Genomic DNA, 23,640 nt, shown 5'->3' with positions numbered 1-23,640 from the left:
CGAAAATCTAACTTTTGAGTATTTACATACTAAGACTAGTCACCACTTTCAAGTTATCATTTTTATAGCTATTAAACAGCACGAGTCTAAAGCCTCCAATGATTGAAGTTCAATTCTAGCAACTACCATCAAACCTTCATTCTTTGGTTGATTAAGGAGAATTCTTTTGATCTTCCCAGTCAAAATCTGCTTCTAAATTCTAACAGTTAAAAGAAGGCTGCATACCTTCTTCCAAGAAATCCAGAGTGGAACTTTTTCTTTCCACACCTGTTGCCATCAACCCTATATTGCTTAAGGCAACAATCCTGCTGCCATAGGGTTGTAGGTCTGGCTTATTCAACCAAGAGTAAACTGAGCCAGGGCTTCATGTCTGAGGACATTATATGCCATTTTTTTAATACCTGTTGGAAAAATAGGAAGCCATTACAATGACTTGGGACAATAAAGATTAAGGTATTTTTTATTACAAAAATCTATACAGTGAAGTGCCAGATGTAGCAATGTAGTTATATCTAGTGGACATACAAATATATCTATATACCCACACGTTGCTGGTATATAGATACATAGTTTTTACTTGTATTTATGACAAAATGCCTAATTCTACCACGTACTGCCCAACAAGGATGGCACACAACACTTAAGAGCACAACTGCTGCCATGCTTATCTACTAAACTGAACGGCCAAACGCTCTGTACAACAAACAACACAAAGCAGCTGTTAATTCTAAAATGAAACCAGTCGGATCACTCACTTATAAAAATATTGGAATCATATAGTTTTAAGCATTATAAAGGAGGAATATATTATTTAAAACATTTAAATAGTGCATATTGACATTCTGCATGTGGCATATAAAACACAAACATTCATGTACAACAATATACAGTACGCATTAGCTTCAATGTTTGGATACACCCGTGTCTGCGGAACTGATGGAAAAAAATAACTGAAATGTACATTGCACAATGGATCCAAATCAAAGTGATAAATGGTCCTGGTTTTAGTTTTCAAACGCCATTTCTCTACATACTTTATGAATAGCCTTGCTATATAAAAAGGGAAACCATCAGAACATGGCTAGTTTTAGTGCTTCTTTTGTTAAAATTCCCAAACTACATGTCCACTCTTCGATTTCAAAAACAAAAGAGGCGCTGCACACACAGATCAACTCTCAAGTACCATAGATCCTATTCACTTTCAATCCTTTGTTTAATAAGTCCCCCAAGTCTATGAAGTTCATGCTTCCCACAGCTTCTAATGATGTTCCCTGCCCACCCCAAAGTATCTTTTGGTCTTTGATGAAACAAAGTGTGTTAATATTAACTTGTCAGAAAACATGCATGTAAAGTCGCTGCACGCAAAACAGTGCTAGTCAAACTGCTATACTTACCCAACACAGAAAAGCACCAGTTCAAAACGAACACTCAAGTTCTGCCTGACCTCAATCTTTTGAATGACTGCTGTATCATATAGCACAAGCCAGTGAATAATTATCCAACAGTGAAAACGATCACCAGAATGACACCAAGGGGACATTTTTTTTAAAGCTGAACCATGCTTTACAACCGAAAAAAAAAGATCTGCTTCCACTACAAGGGTACGCTACTGCTTTCTGTTTCCTAGCTGCATCACACATATACAATGTGATAACAGAAAGTAATTTTTGGAAGGGGTGGGGGAGGGAGAAAAGGATGTTGGCTTATTGTAGTATTTTTTTCCTTGTAATTTTTAAGATTTACACAACCCACCGATCCACCCTAAGGTGCATGTAAAATGCAGTAATATTAGCCCTTGTTTAAACAGATTTACTTCAGCTCTAACAATCATTTTTACTCATTTAGGCCAGTTTGGATCTGCTGGCACTATACAAGTTTAAGCACCATCAGATTTCCCACATGCTGACATGGGTAATAAGGTTCTCACATTATCAATTGGGGAAGGCAAATCATGTCACCACCAGTTGTTAAACAATAACCAAGAAAACGAATAGTAACTCAAGTCCTGTAGGCAGCGTGTGATAATGAATCAGTTTTCCAAGTTGTTTTCTGTGTTTTTAAAATTGTGTTAAAGGTCACTTTCTGGTCTGTCCACTGCTTTCTTCGTCCAGGAGCTGTGACCACTGACTTGGGGATTAAAAAAAAAATCCATGGATTGATAACTTACTACCTGTGAGACACGTCTTTGTGGGATTTAAACAGAAAGCTGTTCCACAGCAGGACTCAGAAAGGAATTTCAGTTTGGTTTTGGTTTTCCAGGAAAACACAGAATACAGTTGCATATGTATGTGTTTTTATGTTTTACTCTCAATTTTTCTGTAAGAAGAAGGCAACTAGAGTAGTTCAGTGTGGTGTGAAGATCTACATCGTGATTTTCTTCAGTAATGCAAAAAGAAGTCGGTAATAACAAAAAGCTTGTAAATTTCCGAAGTTCTTTACAGTTGAAAAGATAAAATTCTAGAGTCTTTTGGGAAAAGGATGTATCTGTAATACAAAACACTGAAGGGAAACTGCATGTTTGCTAAAGGTAGAGAGAATAGTTTCCTGTTAATTTGGAACATTTTATTTGCTCCCTAAAAGGGGCCTACTTGCCCTCCCATCATACTTTTGTAGTGGCACCACAATAAAGTTCACATGAAATTCTTTGAATAGCACATGACAAAAAATGAACTCAAGCATCAGCCAGTACACACGATGGTAGCTTCAGGGAATACAACTGGTTTTTATGTTGTTTTGAAGGAGCATTTTTATATGGATTTTGAAGAATCTTGTTTGCTGATAAGAACTTCAAGGAGCCTAAGTTTGGCTTTAATTTTCTTATACTCCCTGTACTCCTCAAGCATTGGGGTCCGATCCTCTTTCTGAGCATTCCTTTAAAAGAGAAAAAAAGCATAACATTCAAGAAAGCAACTACATTCCTTCCACCCTATAAATACATTGACCAGAAAAGGAATATCATATTTGTAGCAGATGAAGTACCCTGCCGTTATCACACAGAAGTTCAAGTAAAGAGTGGCTTGGGGGTACGAGAAGAGTCGAGATGAACGAAGACATGAGGGAAAGACTATGAGAAAGGTAAATCCCAACCTCAAGAGGGTAAACCATTGTGACTGCAATTCATCTTTTTGCAGATAAATATTAATGTAAAGAGAGCTGCACTTGTATCAGTGTCAATCAATAAGCAATTCCCTGAATGTATATCAAGGGAATGAATACTTTAATGAATTATACCATCACCATTTGGGGATCCAAGCTAATAAAAAGCTTCACATACAGCTGAAGTTAAAGTTACAATTTCACCTTGTAAGATTTGGCCTAAAACAACTACTAAAATGCAAGGAATCATGACAGTTTAAGGCAGGCCTGCACAACCTTTGGCATGGAAAATTTCCTCTACATCTTTCGCAGGCTGCACAAAATCCTCTGGCATGCCCAAGGGCCACTTGCAGCAGGCCTGGTTTAAGGGCATGACAATTTCTTCATGCATGACAGAACATTCATTATGAGATGCTTTGAAAATCTACTACACAGAAGACCGCTTCACCTGAATAGGGAGGTTTAATGGAAAAGCAATGCTCCTTAAGGCAACACTCTTAATAGTCATTGGCTGTCAAGACATCCCAGTTTCTCATTTTTTCTGGAGCCTGATAATAATGCATTTAAGGCCATTTCAGACTCATCATATGAATTTCCAATCCAGAAACAAGCTTTTCTTAATCTTAAGAAATCAGTTAAAGCACAACTGAACTGAAATCCTGACTCATTTAGCTGACAGACCCTGGACTTAACTGCTCTCAACATCAGTTTCCTCATCTAGAAAGTAAGGGAGTCAGACTCAATGGCCTCCCAAGGCCCTCAATTTTGTGATCCTTTGATCCTAAGATGTCTGCAGTCACACACCTGAGGGGTTCTGGTTTATTCCAAAGGGCCAATGATGTAAATTTAATACCATCTCTGTCTCTCTCTCTTCCTCTCTCCCGACCTGTAATGTCAAGGATGTAGGAAACTCCTCCCAATGCAGACTCAGTCTCAGTTGTCTTGGACACTTAGGGCTGAAGTGACCTGGCCCATGGTTACAGAAATAGGATTTGAACCCATGTCCCCTGACTCCCCAGTAGACTCCATTCAAACTGAGAGACCTAAAATTATTTTGTCCCTTGGCTTCTTCCCTCCTCTTTCTCCCAGGTGAATGAATTACCCCAGCCATGAAGCTGTTTTAAAGGGGCAAAATACACCTCTCTGTAATTCTGTGAGTATTTCATCAGATGTTCACTTGCATACATACAGCACTTACTATTTGCCTCTGATACTTCCTCATTTTGTGAGAGCAAGAGGGGGACTGTCAGAGTGGTTTGTAAACTATATTTCGGAGTCTGTAATAAATTCAAATGTAGCATGCCTGAGAGGAGAGTTAGGCTGATTTCTAATCACAGAAAAATCACTTCATACATAACAGTAATTCTGCAAGTTTGTTAGAACAGAGGGGGGAGGGGCTGAGCTCACTGCTTTGATGGTTCTTTTGCCAACAACAAACCTTCCATTTTGTTGATAAAATGCTTCTTCAAATTCCCGTAATGTTTTGCGTAGCTTCTTTTTTTCAGCTCTGGCTTTCCAAAGTTGCTCTAGTAATTCAGGCCTAAAAGGAAAATAAGGGGAAAAAACATTTATCCAGTGAAGATATGTTCCTTACAAAAAAATAAGTTATTCAGTATGTTCTATTCCCAGCACTAGTTCTTTGTACACAGTGCTTTAAACTTTATCAAGTGTTTTCATATAGGTATTTATGAACATTTATCAATCAACATTTATTAAGCACCTACTTACATGTGTATATATAAAACATTTATACATTATATCAATATGTAATATGCACAACATATAGTTATGTATGTATACGTGTGTATACATATTATTTATTTTCAAAATATAATTTGGACATCTGTTCCTTTACTTTTCTATCCATATTGGAGGAATGGCAAAGAATTTTTTTGGTATAGACTTGTGACTTCATTGGTGTAGGAAAAAGCAAAGTCCTTCTACCAGTGCAAATTGTGAACTTTCACTTATATTTTTAGAGTTAACTGAAGTAGTCCTGGTTAAGTGACTTGCCTTGAAGCATTCAGCCACTATGTGTCAGAGACAGGATTTAAATGTAGGTCTTCCTGCGGAGCCAGCTTTCTAACTACCATACAACACTGCCTCTCTAGTAAAGAATAACATTTCAGAAACTTTTTCTTTGGGAAACAACATATATTGTGTACTGTACACATGATTGTTCCCCCAATGTAATTAAACCATCAATCCCTTGACCTAATATTTTATTATATTCTACGTGTGGAAATAATAGGTCAGAATACATACATGGAAGCTGCTCGAGTACTTGACAGACGGAGGTCCAGAGCCAGTTTTTCTTGACTTTCTTCAACATCAGATTCTGAATTTTCCAATGAGCTTGAAAAGGTCTGTGTTTGCGTGGCAGTTTTCAAGATATCATTTAACTCAGAAGACAAATTAACACCATCTTCTTCTTCTTCCTAAACGAATACAAGGTATAAGACAACGAAGCAAACAGACCATCAGCTTCAGTTTTACTAGTAAGGAACAGATAAAAGAACAGTCTTTAAAGGAATACCTTAATTTCTTCAAAAAAATGGGCCGTTTCTCCTTCTATGATAGGCTGTAACATCTGACCTCGTCTCTTTGTAGATGGAGATCCCTAAAACAAACACCACACATGGCTTTGGATACTAAATCACTTGGATATTCAGTACTACAGCAAGACGAAACTTAATAACACTTTGGTGTGATACAGAAAAAAAATTCCCATTTTAAGATATTATATTCCAGTCTTTTTATCTTTAAAATGCTGGAAAACAAAACCGTTCTAACTCAATGTCCAAAAATAAAACTGTGGAGTTTAAAAACAATTTTAATGGTGCTCGGCAATAATGGGTGCATTAAGAAATCCTTGTTGTACGTACAAGAATGGGAGTGATGCTTGCCCTCGTCAGCATCTGCTTCACAAGCCGGTATCTATCATAGAGAGGCTTAACAATATGTCTTTCTTCTCTGGTTACCTGCAACAAAAGTGAATGATAAGGAGGCTAACAAAATCAGTAAGAAATCCAAATGTGTACAACTTTAAACAAGCCCCTCATTTTCCATGTTTAAAATGGGAATTTAAAGAATAGTAAAATACAGGTGAATACAAATTTCAGTCTCAAGAATTTAATTCCCAAGAGAGGTTGGGCAGCTAGTTGGCATAGTGAATAGTGTGCCAGGCCTAGAGTCAAGAAGGCTGATCTTCCTGAGTTCAAATCTGGTTTCAGACACTTATTAGCTGTGTGACCCTAGGCAAGTTACTTCGCCGTTTGCTTCGGTTTCCTCATCTGTAAAATGAACTGGAGAAGGAAATGGCGAACCACTCCAGTATCTCTGCCAAGAAAACCCCAATGAGGTCATGAAGAGCTGGATACAACTGAAAGATGACTAAAAACTGAAATTCCCAAGAGAGGAATAAAAAGGAGACCTTAAACAAAACCTACTACATCCAGAAGGAAACCTATCAACAACATATGAAAATATAGTCCAAATCATTATTAACAGAAATGCCTGGTGTTTTTAATCATAATCATCAGATTGGCAAGATGGCCCTCAAAATGACCAACTATTGGAGCAGCTGGCGGAAGACAGGCAAACTAATGCACTACTGGTAGAACTATGACTTGATTCATACGATCTAGACAGCATTTGAGGAATAAACTCATCCATATCACTCATTCATTTTTTATGATAACCTTGACCCAGCAATATCACTACTAGGCATACATCCCAAAGAGATTAAAGAGAAAAGATCCAATTATACAAAATAGATACAGCAGCACTTTTTTGGTATACCTAAAAACTAGGAATGAAAAAAAAGTGCCCATCAATTGGAGAATGGCTATAAAAATTATGAAAGATGGTTTTAGAGAAACTTGAAGACTTATATGAAGTGACACGGAGTAAAATGAGCAGAACCATGGGAACAACTGCTGCAATGTCTACAATACTGTAAAGAAAAACAATTTTCAAAGACCTGACAACTAGATCTATCGGTGATTAATCATAAGAAGACTGACAGAACATTATCCTCACCTCTTGAAAAAATGAGATGGACCACAAGTAAAGAATGACATGGACAAAAGGTGGATTTGTTTTGTTTGACTACAAAGGAAGGTGGGAAATGGAGTCTGGGGCAGGGAGGAAGGCGGGCATGTACTCTGCCCAGCCCCCAATTAAAGAACATTAGTCAAGTTTTTCTTTTTTAAAATGCACAAAAAAGAACAGAGAAAGTTCCAAGGGAGACACAGGACAGGAAAGATAGCTTTGCAACTAATACTGAATTTTCCATGCTTTGTATATAGAAATATTCATGTCTGTTGGTTTGTCAAGTTCTGAGTAACACAAAAATATAAATTTGGATATATTGGTATCTAAACACACAATTCCACATTTCTTCTCCCCATAGTAATAAATAACTAGGCCTTGTCCAATCTACGAAGTCTCTTCATCACCATTTCTCCCCCTTTTCTCTTGTAACACAGAAAAAGGGGTATCTCAACTCTCTGCTAAAGCTAATCCCATTTACCTAAACCCATCTGATCCTCCAGGATCTTGTTTTATAGTAGTCATTCTATATTACCACTATAACTGCCACTTTTACTAACATGTTCATATATTTCTTTGCACTGTGCCTGGCACAAAGTAATTAATAAATGCTTGTTCACTGACAACCTACAGGGCCAATAATAGAATTTTGGAACTGGATTTAAGAATTTAAGAACTGGAAAATACCTTATAGGCCATCAAGTTCACTCCTCCTTTTACAGATGAAAAACAGAAAGTAACTTGTCCAATGTCCGAAAAGGAGTTAAGTAATAATATTTATATAGCATTTTAGGATTTTTAAAGTAATTTATCCCTCCCATCTTTTGACCCTAGAACCAACTCTGTGACAGGTTATCATTATCTCACTTTTACAAATGAGGAAACTAAGACACACAGTCCTAGAGTTCATATTCAAGGCAGGTGCTGAGCCCAGCTCTCTCTTGACTCCTGGATCCCACATATGTATTGCATGAGGCTGCTTCTCTCAGCCACTTTTAATCCTTCTCTCTACTGGCTCTTTTGCATCTGCCAAACCTATACAAAGCACCTACTATGTGTCACGCCCTATACTGAGTGCTGGGCCCTGTAGTGTAGGTGGTATACACCAAGGTTCTATTTTTAACCTTTCCCTCTTTTCTCTACACTCTCCCTGCCTTGGCAATCTCATTCAGTCAACATAAGATTCCAAATACACTTTTTATAAAGATGACTCCCAAATCTCCATCTCTATTGTTGCCCACTTCCAAGCTCCAGATCCTCATCTCCAACTTGCAGCTTAAACCCAGTAGGTTACAAAGATTACGCTCCATGTAGTGGAAAAAGAATGGGACTTGGGAGTCAGATGATCTGCTTTGGAAATGCAGCTCTGCTACTTAACGTAGCCTAAGCGGCTACAGTGAGTCAAAAGCAGCCAGACTGTTTGGCTGTCCATAAAACGATGACTTGAAATCTCTTTTAAATTAAGTTCTGGCTGATATTTGCCATTTCTTCCATTACCACAGTATCCTCTGTATGCCTTCCCCTCTGAGAGGGCTAGGTCGAGGATCTCATCTCATCCCTCTTCACTTGAGTGTCGCTTGGTCTTCATCGTTTTGTTATACTTCTGATTTTTGGAATGTCACTCTTCTTTCCATTTACATTGTTACAATTGCTCTGTTCGTCTGTTTTCTTGGTTCTACTTACTTCACTCTACATCAATTCATATAGATCGTTCTATGCTTCTCTGTATCCAACACACACATCATCTCTTACGGTACAGAAAGTTCCAAGGGAGACAAAGGACTGGAAGGACAGCTTTACAACTAATTTACTGAATTTTCTATGCCATTAATTCATGTACCACAATTTGTTTAGCCATTTCTCAATTGACAGGCATCTACTTTGTTTCCAATTCTTAGCTTTCACCAAAAAAAAGGGGGGGGGGGGTGGAATTAGTTGAAATCTAATATCCCTTCTGTTTCTACATCCTAAGACTTTCTCTGCTATGCCTGCTCTTCACTCTAATTTCACTATTTCTGTCAGTGGCAAAAACCAGTCTCAAACAATATTTATTAAGTGCCTAAAATACGCATGTGTATCTGCACAAGGGGCATATGTACACAGAATGAATACAAAGTAGTTAATAAAACTGTCTAGAATGACTTAATTTAGAAAGTTGTGCTTAAGTGCCTTTTTTGAAGGAAGAAAGGCATTCTATGAGGCAGAAATGAAGAGCGAAGTGCATTCCAGGCAAGGGGGAACAGCCATTCCCCAAATGATCAAAGCTATCTATAGTTAAATGAAAAAATACTCTACATCACTATTGATCAGAGGACTACGAGTGAAAACAACTCTGAGGTACCACCTCACACCTATGAGGGGATGAGTGAAAATAGGCACAAGGAGTGACTGAACAAACTGTGATACACGATCGTGAAATGAGACACGAGAAGGACGGCTTCTAATGCAAAGCAGAATGACCAAGGGATCCTCGTACACAGTGACAGCAGACATGGAAAAGACACGGCTACTTCGATCAGTCCAATGGCTCGAGACAACTCCAAAGCGCTCATGACAAACGGTGTTATCGGCCTCTAGAGAGAGAACTGATGAACTCTGGGAGCGCTGAAGGAGAATTTCCTCACTGTTTTTGGTGATATGGCTAATTATGGTCTACATGATTTCACATATATAATGGACATCACATTGTATGCCTTCTCAGTGGGTAAGGAACACGTGGGAGGAAGAGAGAGCATAATAAATTTTAAAATATTTTAAAACATAAAAAATTTTAAAAGGGTAGATTTGGAAAAAAAAATAATGAATTCAGTTTTGTACACGCTGAGTTGTCTCTAGGACATCTAATTTGAAATATCCAACGGGTGATGAGAGACTGAAAGTCCTGGAAAAGACTGGAGCTGGATATATAGATCTATGTGTCATTTAAAAAGAATAGTTAAACCCTGGTAGATGATGAGCGTACCAAAGAGATAGAGGGCAGGAGGAAAAAAAGAGCCTAAGTACCATATCAGGGCACACCTCAAGTTAGGGGTATGATATGGATAATGAGCCAGCACAGGAGCAGTTAGACAAGTTAGGAGAAGCAGGAGAGAGTATCCATACAAATACAGCTGAGAGGTTGGGAAGAATTAAGACTGAGGAAAAAACCATCCGATTTTTAATTAAGAGATGTTGGTATCTTTGGAGAAAGTAGTTTCAGTTGACTGATGAGAGTCAAATGCCAGACTGCTTCTACCCCAAAATTTGGATCTTAACTGACTTTATTCTGCCTTATATGTGACCCATAGCTAATCAATTTCTTAGTCCCATTGTTTCTATTCAACAAATATACATTAAGGACTTTCTATGTGCAAAGCACTATAAGTGGTACATACAAAAAGGAATATGCAAATACAGAAAAGGAACATGTTCTCTCGGAGAGCTGTTTCCTCTCTATGCTGAATATTACTACCCTACTACAGGTATGTGTGTACTTATTTATTTTCTCAATACCACCTACGTGAACTTTTGTAATAGTCAACTCAACTCCCTTATTTCCCTTCCCCCAATTCAGCCTTAATCCTGCCACCAAATTAAGGCTCCCTGCAGCCTCCTGAGTAATTTTCAGACTCTTGCCTGGTATTCAAATTCACAATCTGGCTCCCGACCCACTTTGCAGCCTTACTTCATACATACTACTGCTTGGCATAGATGCTCTAGCCCAAGTCTGTTCCTCAGTTCATGGTGTTCCCTTATCTTTGAAATCATTCCATGAGTATTTATTAAAAGTTACTTTCTTCTAAGTGCTAAGGACATAAAAAATAAGTCAAATATTCAAGTACCATATATTCTACAGGGGAACACTACACATCCATACATGCACTTCCATATAGAAAGAAGACATAATAAATACCAAGTAATTTAGAGAAGAAGGATATTAGCAGTTGCGGGGTGGTGGTGCTTGCTATAAATCAGGAAAGAATGTAGTACTTGAGGTTGGGTGAGTCTTGAAGAAAGTAAGGAATTCTACAAGAAAGGAGAAAAGGAGGGTGTGTGCTATGGGCCTGGCAAAGGGCCAGTGAAAAGGCATGGATTGCCACACTTGAAAAACATCAAGATTAGGTTGGGGGGGGCGGGGGGCGGGGGGAACGACCATGTCATCATGGAAAGAAAGGGCTCTGAAAGTCCAACAGGTATGTTTATAGTTTATCCCAGGCAAGAAGTGATGAGGGCCGTGTGAATGGTGAAGAGGGAGCAGATGTGAAGTGCTGTGGAGGTAGAAGCAACAGGATTTAGCCACTCATTTGGATACATGTGGTAAAAAAGAGTGAACTGCTGCTCAAGTGGCAAAACTGGGCAGTTGGAAGGATCTAAGTACCCTCAAAAGAAAGAAGGAAGTTCAGAAAAAGGGTAGGTTTGGGGGGAAAGAAAATAAATTCTGTTTTGGACATGATGAGTTTGAAATACCCATGGGACATTCATTTCGAAATGTGCAACAGGCAGCTGTGATGCAAGATTGGAGCTCCTAAGGAAATGAACTGAAAAATAGAGAGCTGGGAGATAATTAAGCCCATGGGAGTGAGGAGGTCACCAAGTAAGAAGAGGACCAAGACAGAGCCTTGGGATATACCTACAGCTAGGGAATATGATATAATGAGCAAGTAAAACAGACTGAGAAGGAGCTGAGTCAGGCAGATGATAGAATTGGGAAAAAGTAGTGTAACAAGCACCGTCTATCCAGGAGGACAGAGAGTGGTGAATAGTTAAATGCTGCCACAGAAGTCAATGATGAGGACTGAGAAAATGCCATCAGATTTGGCAACTGAGAGATTATTGGCAGATTTCCTACCTGTCCTTTTAAGTCCAAATCAAATGTCACTTCCTCCATAAAGCCTTCCCTAGCTCTACTCCTTACCGATTGGTAAGAACTTTTCTCCATCTGATCTCAACACAGCAAGCGTACCTCGGGGCTGCATTTAAGTATGCTACATTATCAGGATATATCTCATTTCATTCGCATGTAAGTTCCTCGAGAGCGAGATGATCAGAATCTTTGTATTTGTATCTCCACAATCTAGCACAGTGCCTGGCCTATAGTAGATGCTACATAATGCTTGTTGACTGATATCCCTCTACTAGAATAGCCAACTAGATGGCTCAGTGGATAAAAGCACTGGGCCTGGAATCAGGAAGACCTCAGTTCAAATTTCTATGTGACCCTGGGCAAGTCACCACTCCAGTATCTCTGCCAAGAAAACCCCATGAACAATATGGCCCATGGGCTCTTGAAGAGTCAGACACAACTGAATGACTGAACAACAACTAGAATAGAGTTGTCCAACCCACAGTCTGATGGAGCCAGATTAAACTGTAACTGGGAAATATTTAACTAAATGAAATAAAATACAGAGAATGTAAATATGTGGTTTTCTAAGTCAATATATGCCCTGCGGGGATCCTCATGCATAATTTAATGGTTCCCCATTTCTCTTTGAATTTGGTATCAATGGACTAGATCATTAAGGATCCATAAGAGTTGGAACCATATCTGAACTAAACTTTATTTTATGTATTATATATTTATGTAATATATACATGATACTCATCTTTTATTATATTATGCATGTTATATACACATGCTTTAAGTCTATCTGGGGAAATAGAATACACACGTAAAAGTCAATACAAAATATATTCAAAGTAAAGCCATGGTAATTTTTTGTTTAAGGCAGCTAAGTGGGGCAGTGGATAGAGTACACAGCCTGGAGTCAGGGAGACTCCTCTTCCAGGGTGACCCTGGGCAAGTAACTTAACCCTATTTGCCTCAGTTTCCTCATCTGTAAAATGATCTGGAGAAAGAAACGGCCAACCACTCTGGCATCTTTGCCAAGAAAACTCCAAATGGGGTCACAAAGAGCTGGGCACAAGTGAACAACATTTTTTGTCTGAAAGGAGGGGAGGGGAAGATATCAAAAAAGGGCTCATGTAGGAGGTGGCACTTGAGCTGAGCTCTGAATGAAGCAATTTCATTCAAAGGAAGGAAGGAAGGAGTGCGTTGCAGGCACGGGAGACACCGACTTGTACAAAGGCACAAAAAAAGGAGATGGAATATTACTGTGTCTGAAAAATAGCAAGCAGGCCAATCTGGCTGAAACATAGACTAAAAGAAAGGGAGTAATGTGTAATAAGCCTGGAGAAGTAGGAGCCAGACTATGAGGGGCTTTAAAAAGTCTATTTTTTTTTCCTAGTAGCAATAAGGAGATTGCAGCTTTTGGAATAGGAGAATGACACTGTCAGACCTACGCTTGTTGTATATCACTTTGGTAACTGTATGAATAGAGTAGAGAAAGAAAGCCTGGATACAGGGAGACCAGGTAAGAGACTATTTCAGTAAGCCCGGGGAAAAACTGAATGTGACAGCTACACACGTAGAGAAAAGGAGATTTGTATTATGTTGTAAAAGTGGCATCAACACGATCAGCACCTGACTGGAAACGGGCGCTGAAAGAGAATGAGAAGTACACGATGACTCCGAGGTTCGGAACCTAGGTAACCGACATGACCGGAGTGTCCCTGGAAGAAACAGGAAAGTCAGAAAGAGGAAGGAGTTTGGGGGAAAATATAGTGAACTCCATGTACTTTCTGCTTGGTGGAAAAGCTGAAATGCTGATTTTTTTTTACTTGGTAAAAGTTACATGGTCTCCTAGTTTTACTTCATACTTTTTGGCTAAGGTGTTATTTGAACGAACTTAACCTTGATCTTTAATAGAAATCATTTCAAAGCTTAGAAAACAATGCTCTAGGCCAGAGGTGTCAAACACGCAGCCCATTACGTATGTCCCACAACACTCCCAAGTACAGTGAACCAGATTAAAATGTAATCGGGGGAATGGTTAAAGTAAATGTTAAAAAATACAATAAAGCATAGATAATATCACACTTTAAAACTAAGGCAGTATGTGACCCCCAGGGATCCTTACATACAGACTACTCCCCCTGTTTCTATTTGAGTTTGACATCACTGCCCTAGGCAATGTTCAGAACAGAAGGCAAACCATCATCACAGTAAGGGTTACCTTTTTACAGTAAAATCAAACAAGAGAAAGACGTTACCGGTCTTCCATGTTGACTTTCATAGTACAGAAGACTTTTCTGGAGAGAAGTTTTCTCTTCGGCCAAATGATCTTTTGTCATTTTCTATGAGAAAGAACCAATACTGTCATATTCATTCCTTTCTAAAGTTGAAAGGTCTCTATCTCTAGCACATAAGCAACCCAGTCCAGGTTGGTAAGAATAGATCCTATGCTTAAAAATATTTAAGGAGCTGAATTCCAAAGCTTACTTGAATCTCATTCTTCCAGTAAAGGAGTTCTATTTTATGACTAAAGTTGGTCTCTCCTGCTCTTTCTCTTTAAATAGGAGCTCGAAAGGTCTAAGCCATACATGACCTACCTAAACTATCCCTTTGGTAATCTACTGTGGCAAAGCCTATGGGCCCCTTTCTCAGAATAACATTTTTAAATGCATAAAATAAAATACATAAAATTACAAATCAATTATATTGAAATGGTTATCAAAACATTTTTAAAACATTCAGAGATCCCAGATTAAGAACCCCTGATCTGAATCAATGATTATCCTTTCCTTATTTAAATGGTAAACAACTTTGTAGCTGTTAGAACCACCATTGATAAACTATTCTAAATGAAAGATTGCCTCAGCCAACAACTTTTCATAATGTCATTATTAATGTATTTTAGCTAAATTTCACTAAGAACAACCATTTACAACCAACAGTCCACTTATTACACTATTCCTCTGAAACTGTTCCCCATACTATTCTACAAAAATGTTTTCATAGGACCAATTAACAACAACAGATGAAACATTTTTATATTATCTCAGGTTATATTAGCTGGCCCTTATAAAAATGACACGGCAAACGTGGTATTTAAGTCTATTTGAATCTCTTGTTATCTTCAAGATTTATATCTACACACACAGTGATGTCTTATATATCACTACAATTTATATGTAAAATTTTATTATATATGCATACGGTATGAATAGTGCATCTAATATATATGCATACATGCTAAGATCCAAAACATGAATAATTAAACAGTGAACTTGGCAGCAAAGGTAAGTTTTTAGTACTCTGTGCATTTGGGAGGTTTCAGCGGGGGGTTGGGAGGGGGGAGGTGTAAGGAAAGGCAAGGGATGGCATCCTTCTTAAACAAATATGAAGGAAAGAGATCAAAAGCTTACAAAAGCAAGTCTACACAGACTAAAAAGATTCTGTGGGATCTAAACAACAGAGAACAACTAGCTGAGAATTGGAAAGGACCAACCCCTTTATTTCACAGAAAAAGAAATAAGTTTCAGGAAAGTAAAGTCCAAGGTCAAAAGCAGGAATTGGACCCAGAGCTTTGGGCTCCAAGTTCAGTGCCCATTCCATCAGACCAGGCATTCCTAGTTAAGATCATCTTTACGGAGCTAATGCTATGCAAGGGACAGAATGTTACAAGTTGGGAGGCCTGCACCTTAACCCCATTTCTGCGTAATCAGTGCTTCAGGCACTTAAGCCACTTCCCCCTTCTGGAGCCTCAGTTTTCTCTCCTGGATGCAGAGGGTTGAAGGTGGACCTCCCAGTTGTACCATTCTATGACACAGCAAAACAAGGACAGAACTGATTCCAATGGAATGACACTGAACAGAATCAGATGAGGTCAGTCTAGGAAGGCTTACTCAGGCAAGGAAAATATTCTTGTTTTGGGAAAGGAGAATATGAAAGACAGGAGGGGGAAAAGGGCAGAAAAGGTCAGGAGAGTAAGAGTGGGGATAAAACTAAAGGACAGTGTGGGAGGCTAACAAGAATAAAGTTGTGTGTGTGTGTGTGTGTTTGGAGAGAAGGAGGGAAAAACTGAAAGACCAACCTTGATTGAAATGTGTGGTGCGACACAAAGAATGCTAGCTATAGAGTCAGGAGACCCAGATTCAAATCCCAACCCTAGCGCTGTGTAACTTGGAGCAAGTCACTTAACCCCTCCAGGGCTCAGCCTCTCACGTGAAAGAGAGTATCAGCTTAGATGACTTTTAAGGTCCCTTCCCAGTCTAAATCTATGGCCCTGTGAATAACTCTACCACTCAAGGTTGTCTTTTATTAAGGATTCCACACGTCATTTTGAGTTAAAAATCACATTTTAGCTTGGGTGTAAAACATGAAATCACGATTACTTTAATGTCTTCTGGAAGGCTTCTTTCTACACGCTTCTCTTTCAGTCTTTTCAGAATAAGTTCAAGTGTTGCCTCCTTGGTTGGCTTTTTCTCCTTTTGTATGACCCTGGATTCATCTTCATTCTCTTCAACCTCATGGTCTAGAGAAGAGCCAAAGCTTTTGGGAAGAGTGTTACTGCGTGGACGTGTTTGAGGTACAAATTCCCCATCAGAGCTTTTGTGCTTTGCATCTACAATTCAGAATTCAACAGGACAAACAATGATTGCTTTTTATCGGAATGAGTCAAGAAAGAGAACTGACGTGCCCACAAGAACACTAACGTACGAGCGCAGGATCTCAATCATCTCAAGACGTTTACGTTACACCAACAATGAATAAAAACCACACTAGCCAGTCTAATTAGTGAACCGCCAATAGTATCCAGACAATGAGTGTGCCATTGAGGAGCTGACATTCTCTATGCGTGATGAAATTCTAGAGTTCTGAGAATATGAATATTTGGGGAATTATTCCAGTAAATAGGTCACATTGTACTTAGCACCATTTTCAGTGAAGTTATCAATTAATTAAAAACTCACATTTCTCCACCTCTCTCCTACTCCTTGCCCAGAAATTTTTACTTAGATATTACTAGTCAATAAGCATTTATTAAATATTTGCTTTTTGCTAGGCACTGTACTAAGAATATAAAACCCAGCAAAATGATGGTTCCTGTTCTCAAGGAGTTCACATTCTAATGGAAGTGACAACATGCAAATGACTATGTACATATGGGATACATGCAGTGTAAATGAAAGGTAATCTTAGAGGGAAAGGACTAGCAGTGGAAGGGGAAGGAAAGATTCCCACAGAAGGTTAAGGTGTGATCGATTGTAAAGGAAGCTGGGAGTTGGGAGACTGCTACAGAGAAGAATTAAGTGGTCTGCAAAATCAAACTGATGGGTCAGCTTTTCACTTGGTATTTTCTATAAAAGTCAATTTAATCTACCAAAATTGCATTCTCTGAAACTCAGACCAAACATACATCAAGAATTACTTTGGAAATTCTGAAAGTGAACTTAAAGCTTTTGTGGAGATATTTTTATTGCAACACACAGAACGACACCAAAGAAAACAGGAAAGATATTAAACTTTCATGTATCCTCTTCAGTGATTAAATCTTCAGCTTCCTGAGTTGCTATGTGCTATCTGACATGTTACAAACACTTGAAGCTCAGGGGAAAGCATCACTGCCCTGTTACTACCAGTCTTCTCAAATACTGTTCTTCCATTTCTGCAGTGACAATATTTCCTTTTTCATAATCATTACCACAATGAAAAAGGAGCAAACTTCAAAGTATCGATTCCTTGGATGATGTCACGTAACACAATGGATATATCAGTTTAAAAGAAAGAGAGAGCGCATTATGTACCTTTAATTTGCTTCCTTAGTTTAGTAAGCTCTGTCATCCACTTTAAAACTTTGGGATTGGCTGCAATATCACTGTAGGAGGGCTGTAAATAAAAGGAGAAACTTTCAAATGCATCCTTTAAAGACTAACTTAACTTAGATTTTTATACGTATACTCTTTACAAGGTGATAACAATACCACAAACAAACTGTCAATGATAAACATCTGCCTTAGAGATGAAAGTTTTGGTTCAATTCAATTATTTATTGCATGAGAAGCAGCAGTAGAACACTGGCTAAAGAGCTGGCCTGAGAGTCAGGAGGATCTGGGTTCAAATCTCAACTCTGATATTTAATGGGTGATCACAGGCAAGTAACTTAACCTCTCTCATTGCTCAAGGCCAATGGTATCAAACTCAAATATAATGGTTGGCCACTAAACTATACATTAAGGATCCTCCCCATTACATTCCCAATAACATCTAATAAGTTCGGGTCTAATGAGACAAGCAGACCACGTTTTTTAAACCTCTGCTCCAGGCAACTCTCTAAGAATACAGAAGCTGCAGAGAAGGTGACAATTTGAACTGACAGAAGAAAGCTTCCTCATGCAGAAGCTCCTTAGAACAATGAAATCATAGGTCCTATTTCTGTTCGTTGTCTAATAAACAGTACCTTGTGTCCCAGGCACCACAGGCACTAGGGAAGATAACAAAAAATTCAAGCATTTATTATTTCTATTTCCTTAGAGTTTCCAATCATAAGGAAGATAGGAGGATAAATAAGAGGTACAGATACCTGCAATATGCATATAATAATAAAGCAGCATAGTGCAATGTTAAGGACCAAGGCTGCCTGGGGAAAGATTATCATCCAGTAGCCACATCAGGGAAAGATGTGGGAAGGAAATCAGCGTTCGAGTCAGACTTTCAGAGCTGGGTGGGTAGAAAATTCAGTAAGTGAAGAAAGACAGGAAAGGAGATGTTCCAAGCATAGGGAAAAACACAAACAGGCAAAGAGCCCAAATTGAGCGGAACTTATCTGGAGGAAGAAGACCAATCGAGTTTGGCTCTAGCACAAAATACTTGGATGTAAGCTAGAAAGCAGAGTGATACCAGGTTTCTTGGCATTAAAGGTTTTTCTCAAAGGAGCTTGCTTCGCTGCAGAGGCAATAGGGAAGCCCCTGAAGATTTGTCAGCACAGGATTAATGTGAGAAGAGGGGTAATGCAAACAATCTATACATAAAAAGAGATTAGTTTGGCAACAGTCTCAAGGACATTACAGCAGAGAGAGAAAACACATCTCTGATGAGGCGGGATGATGATGATGCGGCGAGAATACAAGGAGACTGAGGGAGATTTCAGCTAGAGTTACAGTTATTTTAGTTGCTGAAATAGAATGAACTGAGTCCTCGTCCAAGTTCAGCCACTAAAGGACTGTGTTACCTCATTTCCCTGAGCCTCAGAGGTGGCTCCATCTGATGGATGACAAAGGTTTGCAGAGCGTTTTACAGGAATGATTCTGTATGACAGATAGATGCAAACAGCCTATTCTACAGATCAGGACAGTAAGACAGAGAGAGGATGGTGACTTACAACCTTCCTAAATCCAGCGCTCTGCTCTGTATGGAAGCAATCCCACCCTCCATCTAAGGTTTGTGACATCGAAAGTTTGAGTTCTAGCATTCTATCATTCTCTTTGTATATCTGGCAAAAGCTACTAACTTACCTTACTGTTTTTCTCTTTCTCAAATTGCTCTTCGAATTGTCTGATTTTCTTCTGTAGTTTCTTGACCAACTGATACGGTGTTTTATCTTCCCTTTTGTCATCTTTTGAACTAAAGGATGCTCTTCGAGTCCTGAATTAAAAAGAGATACTCAATGGATACATTTACAAAGACTAATTAAACACCACTCAGCATTATCAGCAAAGGTCAAATGAACTAATCTAGATTTTGAGGAATGCAGAAAGCATTCTTAAGATGTTCCTTCCTCCCACCCCAAAAAGAAACTGATGCTCCTTCTCAAAGATACCAAGATCAAGAAGCTGGTCTACCATGTCAATCAGTTTTGCTGAAAACCAAAGACAGTAAGAAGTTCCTATGCTATAGATTGTAAAGTTAGCTAATACAACTTGTGCTTTTGTTTGAAATTGTTTAAAACTGGTTTAAATTTACTCTTCCAAACTGTTCTGACTAAATATGGGATACTGATCCTTAAGAACATTTCAGGGGGAAAAAAAATCTACCAGAGAAAGTCAACTTGGGAGGCAGGAAGGAAGTAGGGTTGAGGTACAGAAGCAACTAAAAAGAGTAAAGAACAACAGACACAATCTAGAGAGGCTTTCTGCTCTTAAGAGCATCACACCCATACTGAGTCTCAACACTTAATCCTTCTATACAGTGACAGCTGGTCAGGAGAACCTGAGGAACCCACAGGGATGACTTCAACAGAGTTTGTTTTTTTTTTTTTAAACAAATGATTCTTTCAATTAAACAAAACATCCACCCAGTACAAACTTCCTTTCACAGCTAGCGGTTCTAGCACATTACAAAAGGCTGATGCATACCTGGCAAAAGAAAGTGCTTTAGATGAAGAATCCAAAGTTTCTGGATCATGCAGGAACCGCTGGCTTTGTCCAAAATCTAAACTACGATGTGACAATACTGGTGGACAATCTTCTTCAAGAGGATGATGAGTCATTCTCCCAGCTTGTGGGGAAAGTTGAGCTTCTCCAGATTCAGAATCCTCCTGCCAAGACTTAAAAGCAGGAAATGGCTCTGCAAAACAGAACACATAGAAATGGTACCATGGGTTTCTTATTTCCAAAAAGGATAAAGCTTTTAGTATTAAAAGCAGCTATATATTCAGTGTGAATATGTGTAATTTATAACCAAATGTAAAGGTCACTTAATTAAAACTATGTCCCCATTCAATCGTATTGTACACTATTTCATATAATAATCTTTAAAATATTAATGCTTTTAACTGCTAAAGTCTCTATGAAGTCTATTATTGTAGCTTTAAAACATCAGAAAATAATTATTTAATAGTCCCCACATGAATTTGATTTTTACATAAGGGACTTCCTTATGTGTGTATTTTTTTTTAACAAAATTAAAGAGATGAGAAGAGACACTGTCAAGTTGTTTGAATATTCAAGATTAGTTGGATACCCTCCTTTTAACTTTCCTCTTCAAAAGGAAATAAAAATGGCATGTTTAGAAAAAACATTTTGTATTTACATTCAGGAAGAAAAGAGCCAAATCTTGCCAAATGGGTCAGCCGGCTCCTGGCTGTAAACTAGAACGGTTAGAAGATGCCAGAGCTCCTTCAGGATCAAGAGGCTCTACGTTACACTAGAGAACTCATTTATCAGCAGGAGCCCTTACAAGGGCCTACTAGAGTTTGAAAAGCTCCAAAAAATGACTCATTTGTAGCCAGTAAACAGCTAATTTACCTGGTAACAGTTAGACACTAAATTTAAAGTCTATTAATCTTTTTATGGAATTCAAAGGTATAACATATTTCAACAATTAAGCATCAAAAATATTGATTCAAAGCCTGTGGTAATAACCTTATTATGTTTATTTTAGAGCAGTGTATAGTATACTGAACTGAAAACATGTTAACATACTTTAACAAAACAATTGCATACACAAAGCACACAGACAAGCACTCCACAAACACTCCAAATACAAAATCAACTTCACATACCATTTGAAACAAAGAAGTTTGACATTTACACATGAAGGGTGGTCTTTTTTTTTTGTCCAATAAGATAACAGTTTAACATGGGCATTACTGAGATCAATTTTTTTAAATGTTTTTAGTTGTTTTGAATTCTCAGAGGTTACTTGACAGTGTCAACATTCAAATATGCTTTTCCCTTTGTCATGCTAGCTAAGGGTTGCCTAGTAGATTATTTTCACATTTGTCTCTAGGTACTTTAGAACAGTTAATGTTTTTTTCAGAGTAAGAATATACCTCAGGTTCATTCTGCCACCAAGATAAATCTGATAACTAACTTGAATTCAAAGCGTGCAATACAATAGCAATAAAGTGATTTTTTTTTTTAAAAAAAACAACCCTTGTACCTGCTTCCCAGTGATTAAGAAATCAGTAGCAAGTTTTTATAAGAACTCTCCTGTTTGGGGAAAGAAAGGGGAAATAACAAAAGCCATTTTCTTTGGGTAACATTTTTACCCATAAAGACATTCTCAGGAAATGGGGGCAGCAGGAGAAGGGCTAATTGTAAGGCAAACAAATCATAAACCATAAAAAGGCAGAAAACTAAACTATGGTGAACCATACTTACCCTCCCCATCTCTCTGCAGATGCATTGTTTTGAAATCAATGAGGGGGAAAGTGATAGGGCATGACGCTAATAAAATGGAAAAAAATGGCAAAAATACTAAAGTGAACACACAGCACAGTCAGAACAAACCATACACATAACTAACACAAAGCCGAAAGATACAAAAAAACCATTGTCCTGGGCCAAGCAAGTTATTCATTCTACTCTTCAAAAAAGTTTACCTAACAAAATTAGTACTGACCAAAACTTTGAAAACAAACATACATTTCCATTTAAGCAAGGCAAAAAAAGTTACTGGTGTTTTATTTTTATTTAAGCATAACATTGGAGGAAATAGAAGCACCTGATTGGGTACTTTAAAAGAAGGTGGGGGGCTTTCCTGCTATTACACCGAGAACTCCACAATTACATTAGCATGGATCTGCTCCTGTCACATTTCATTCCAGACTTAGATTATGAGTTCCTTTAAGAAGAGGGCATACTTCTTTTCAAGATCCAAGATCCTTTTTTTTAACAGCTACAAGTGATTATTCTGGGGTTTGCATATACTAAGAATCTCTCCCAAATTCCACTCTATTGATAATGCATTCAAGCTCTACAAAACATAAAAGTCTCATATTTATGTGAGGGAGAAACAGGGGATAACCCATTAGGAATCACCCACTTCTTTGCTAACTAGCCATATGACCTAAGAGACTCCTATTATCTCAGGTTAGGTAGTTGATGAATTAACATAACATTGATCTCATCAAAGACACTACTAATTCAATTGTCAGTGAGAGAGTGAGGGGCAAAGCTACATGTAGAAGCCAACAGTAGGCCAAATTGCATGTCTACTTTGAATTGGTCAGAATATGCTATGTCAGATGTAATCAACAGCTACGTCTCTGGATAACAACCTGAAATCACTGGGGAGGAATTTTTATGGGTCCCATGTTCCTCCATAAAGGATCTCCCTATCTATCCTGAAACATATTAACCCTACCATGCAATACTCTTTTCCCTTCTTACCCCAAAATGAAGGAACAATGTAACCCAGGTGGTAGTATCAGGGGCAATCTCCCCACCCCGGGGGTAATTTCAAATAGGTATAAAAAAGAATAAAGAGAATTTGTATTCAAGTGCCCTATGGGACACTCCTGTCACTAATTTCAAAACATGTGTAGGTCTGGATGAGAAAAGAAAGGAGAGGGACTTGTTCCATTTCCCTCTAGGGTGGGCCACAAGGTCTAAGCCTTTACATAAAGGATTTACAGTATTCTCCTAGCAATAAAGAACAATTACTATTCCATGCTAATTAGCTACCATGAAACCAATGATTCCCGAGATGCTACTTTAGTCACTGGCATTTTCTTACAAGACAGAGATATGCGCTATTCTGGCTTTATTCTCATCTCAGAGAAGCCAACTGCTCATTTAAAGAAGATTCCTTCTATATCCATAACTAAGAGTCCTCTCCTATTAAAACTGATCCGTAGGGGTCTTCTGGATCACCTGTTCAATTCAAAGGACCTGATGGATCACTTAGAGATAAATACGTTTGAGTTGCAATATTCTACTGCTGTC

At 38.3% G+C, this 23,640-nt stretch overlaps 1 protein-coding gene across 6 annotated transcripts in view; it reads right to left on the bottom strand.

The window, feature by feature from the left end:
• Nucleotides 1–433: 433 nt before the first annotated feature.
• Nucleotides 434–23,640, bottom strand: part of FAM13B (family with sequence similarity 13 member B) — a 97,888-nt gene continuing 74,681 nt past the window's right edge. For 4 of the 6 annotated variants that reach the window (XM_036750656.1, XM_036750659.1, XM_036750657.1 and 1 more), the window contains 10 exons: nucleotides 20,326–20,536; nucleotides 19,486–19,615; nucleotides 17,779–17,860; nucleotides 16,366–16,595; nucleotides 14,242–14,325; nucleotides 5,982–6,077; nucleotides 5,633–5,716; nucleotides 5,362–5,534; nucleotides 4,535–4,636; nucleotides 434–2,871 (listed from right to left, as the gene is read on the bottom strand). In XM_036750656.1, the coding sequence (XP_036606551.1) occupies nucleotides 2,748–2,871; nucleotides 4,535–4,636; nucleotides 5,362–5,534; nucleotides 5,633–5,716; nucleotides 5,982–6,077; nucleotides 14,242–14,325; nucleotides 16,366–16,595; nucleotides 17,779–17,860; nucleotides 19,486–19,615; nucleotides 20,326–20,536 (1,316 nt within the window). In that variant the 3' untranslated portion in view covers nucleotides 434–2,747. Of the gene's footprint in view, nucleotides 2,872–4,534; nucleotides 4,637–5,361; nucleotides 5,535–5,632; nucleotides 5,717–5,981; nucleotides 6,078–14,241; nucleotides 14,326–16,365; nucleotides 16,596–17,778; nucleotides 17,861–19,485; nucleotides 19,616–20,325; nucleotides 20,537–22,074; nucleotides 22,141–23,640 lie in introns of all 6 variants that reach the window. The other 2 variants (XM_036750662.1, XM_036750660.1) reach the window with 2 other exon arrangements.

Source organism: Trichosurus vulpecula, chromosome 3, assembly GCF_011100635.1.
Source record: "Trichosurus vulpecula isolate mTriVul1 chromosome 3, mTriVul1.pri, whole genome shotgun sequence".
NCBI classification, from domain to species: domain Eukaryota; kingdom Metazoa; phylum Chordata; class Mammalia; order Diprotodontia; family Phalangeridae; genus Trichosurus; species Trichosurus vulpecula.
This window is presented reverse-complemented; position numbering and strand designations above follow the sequence as displayed.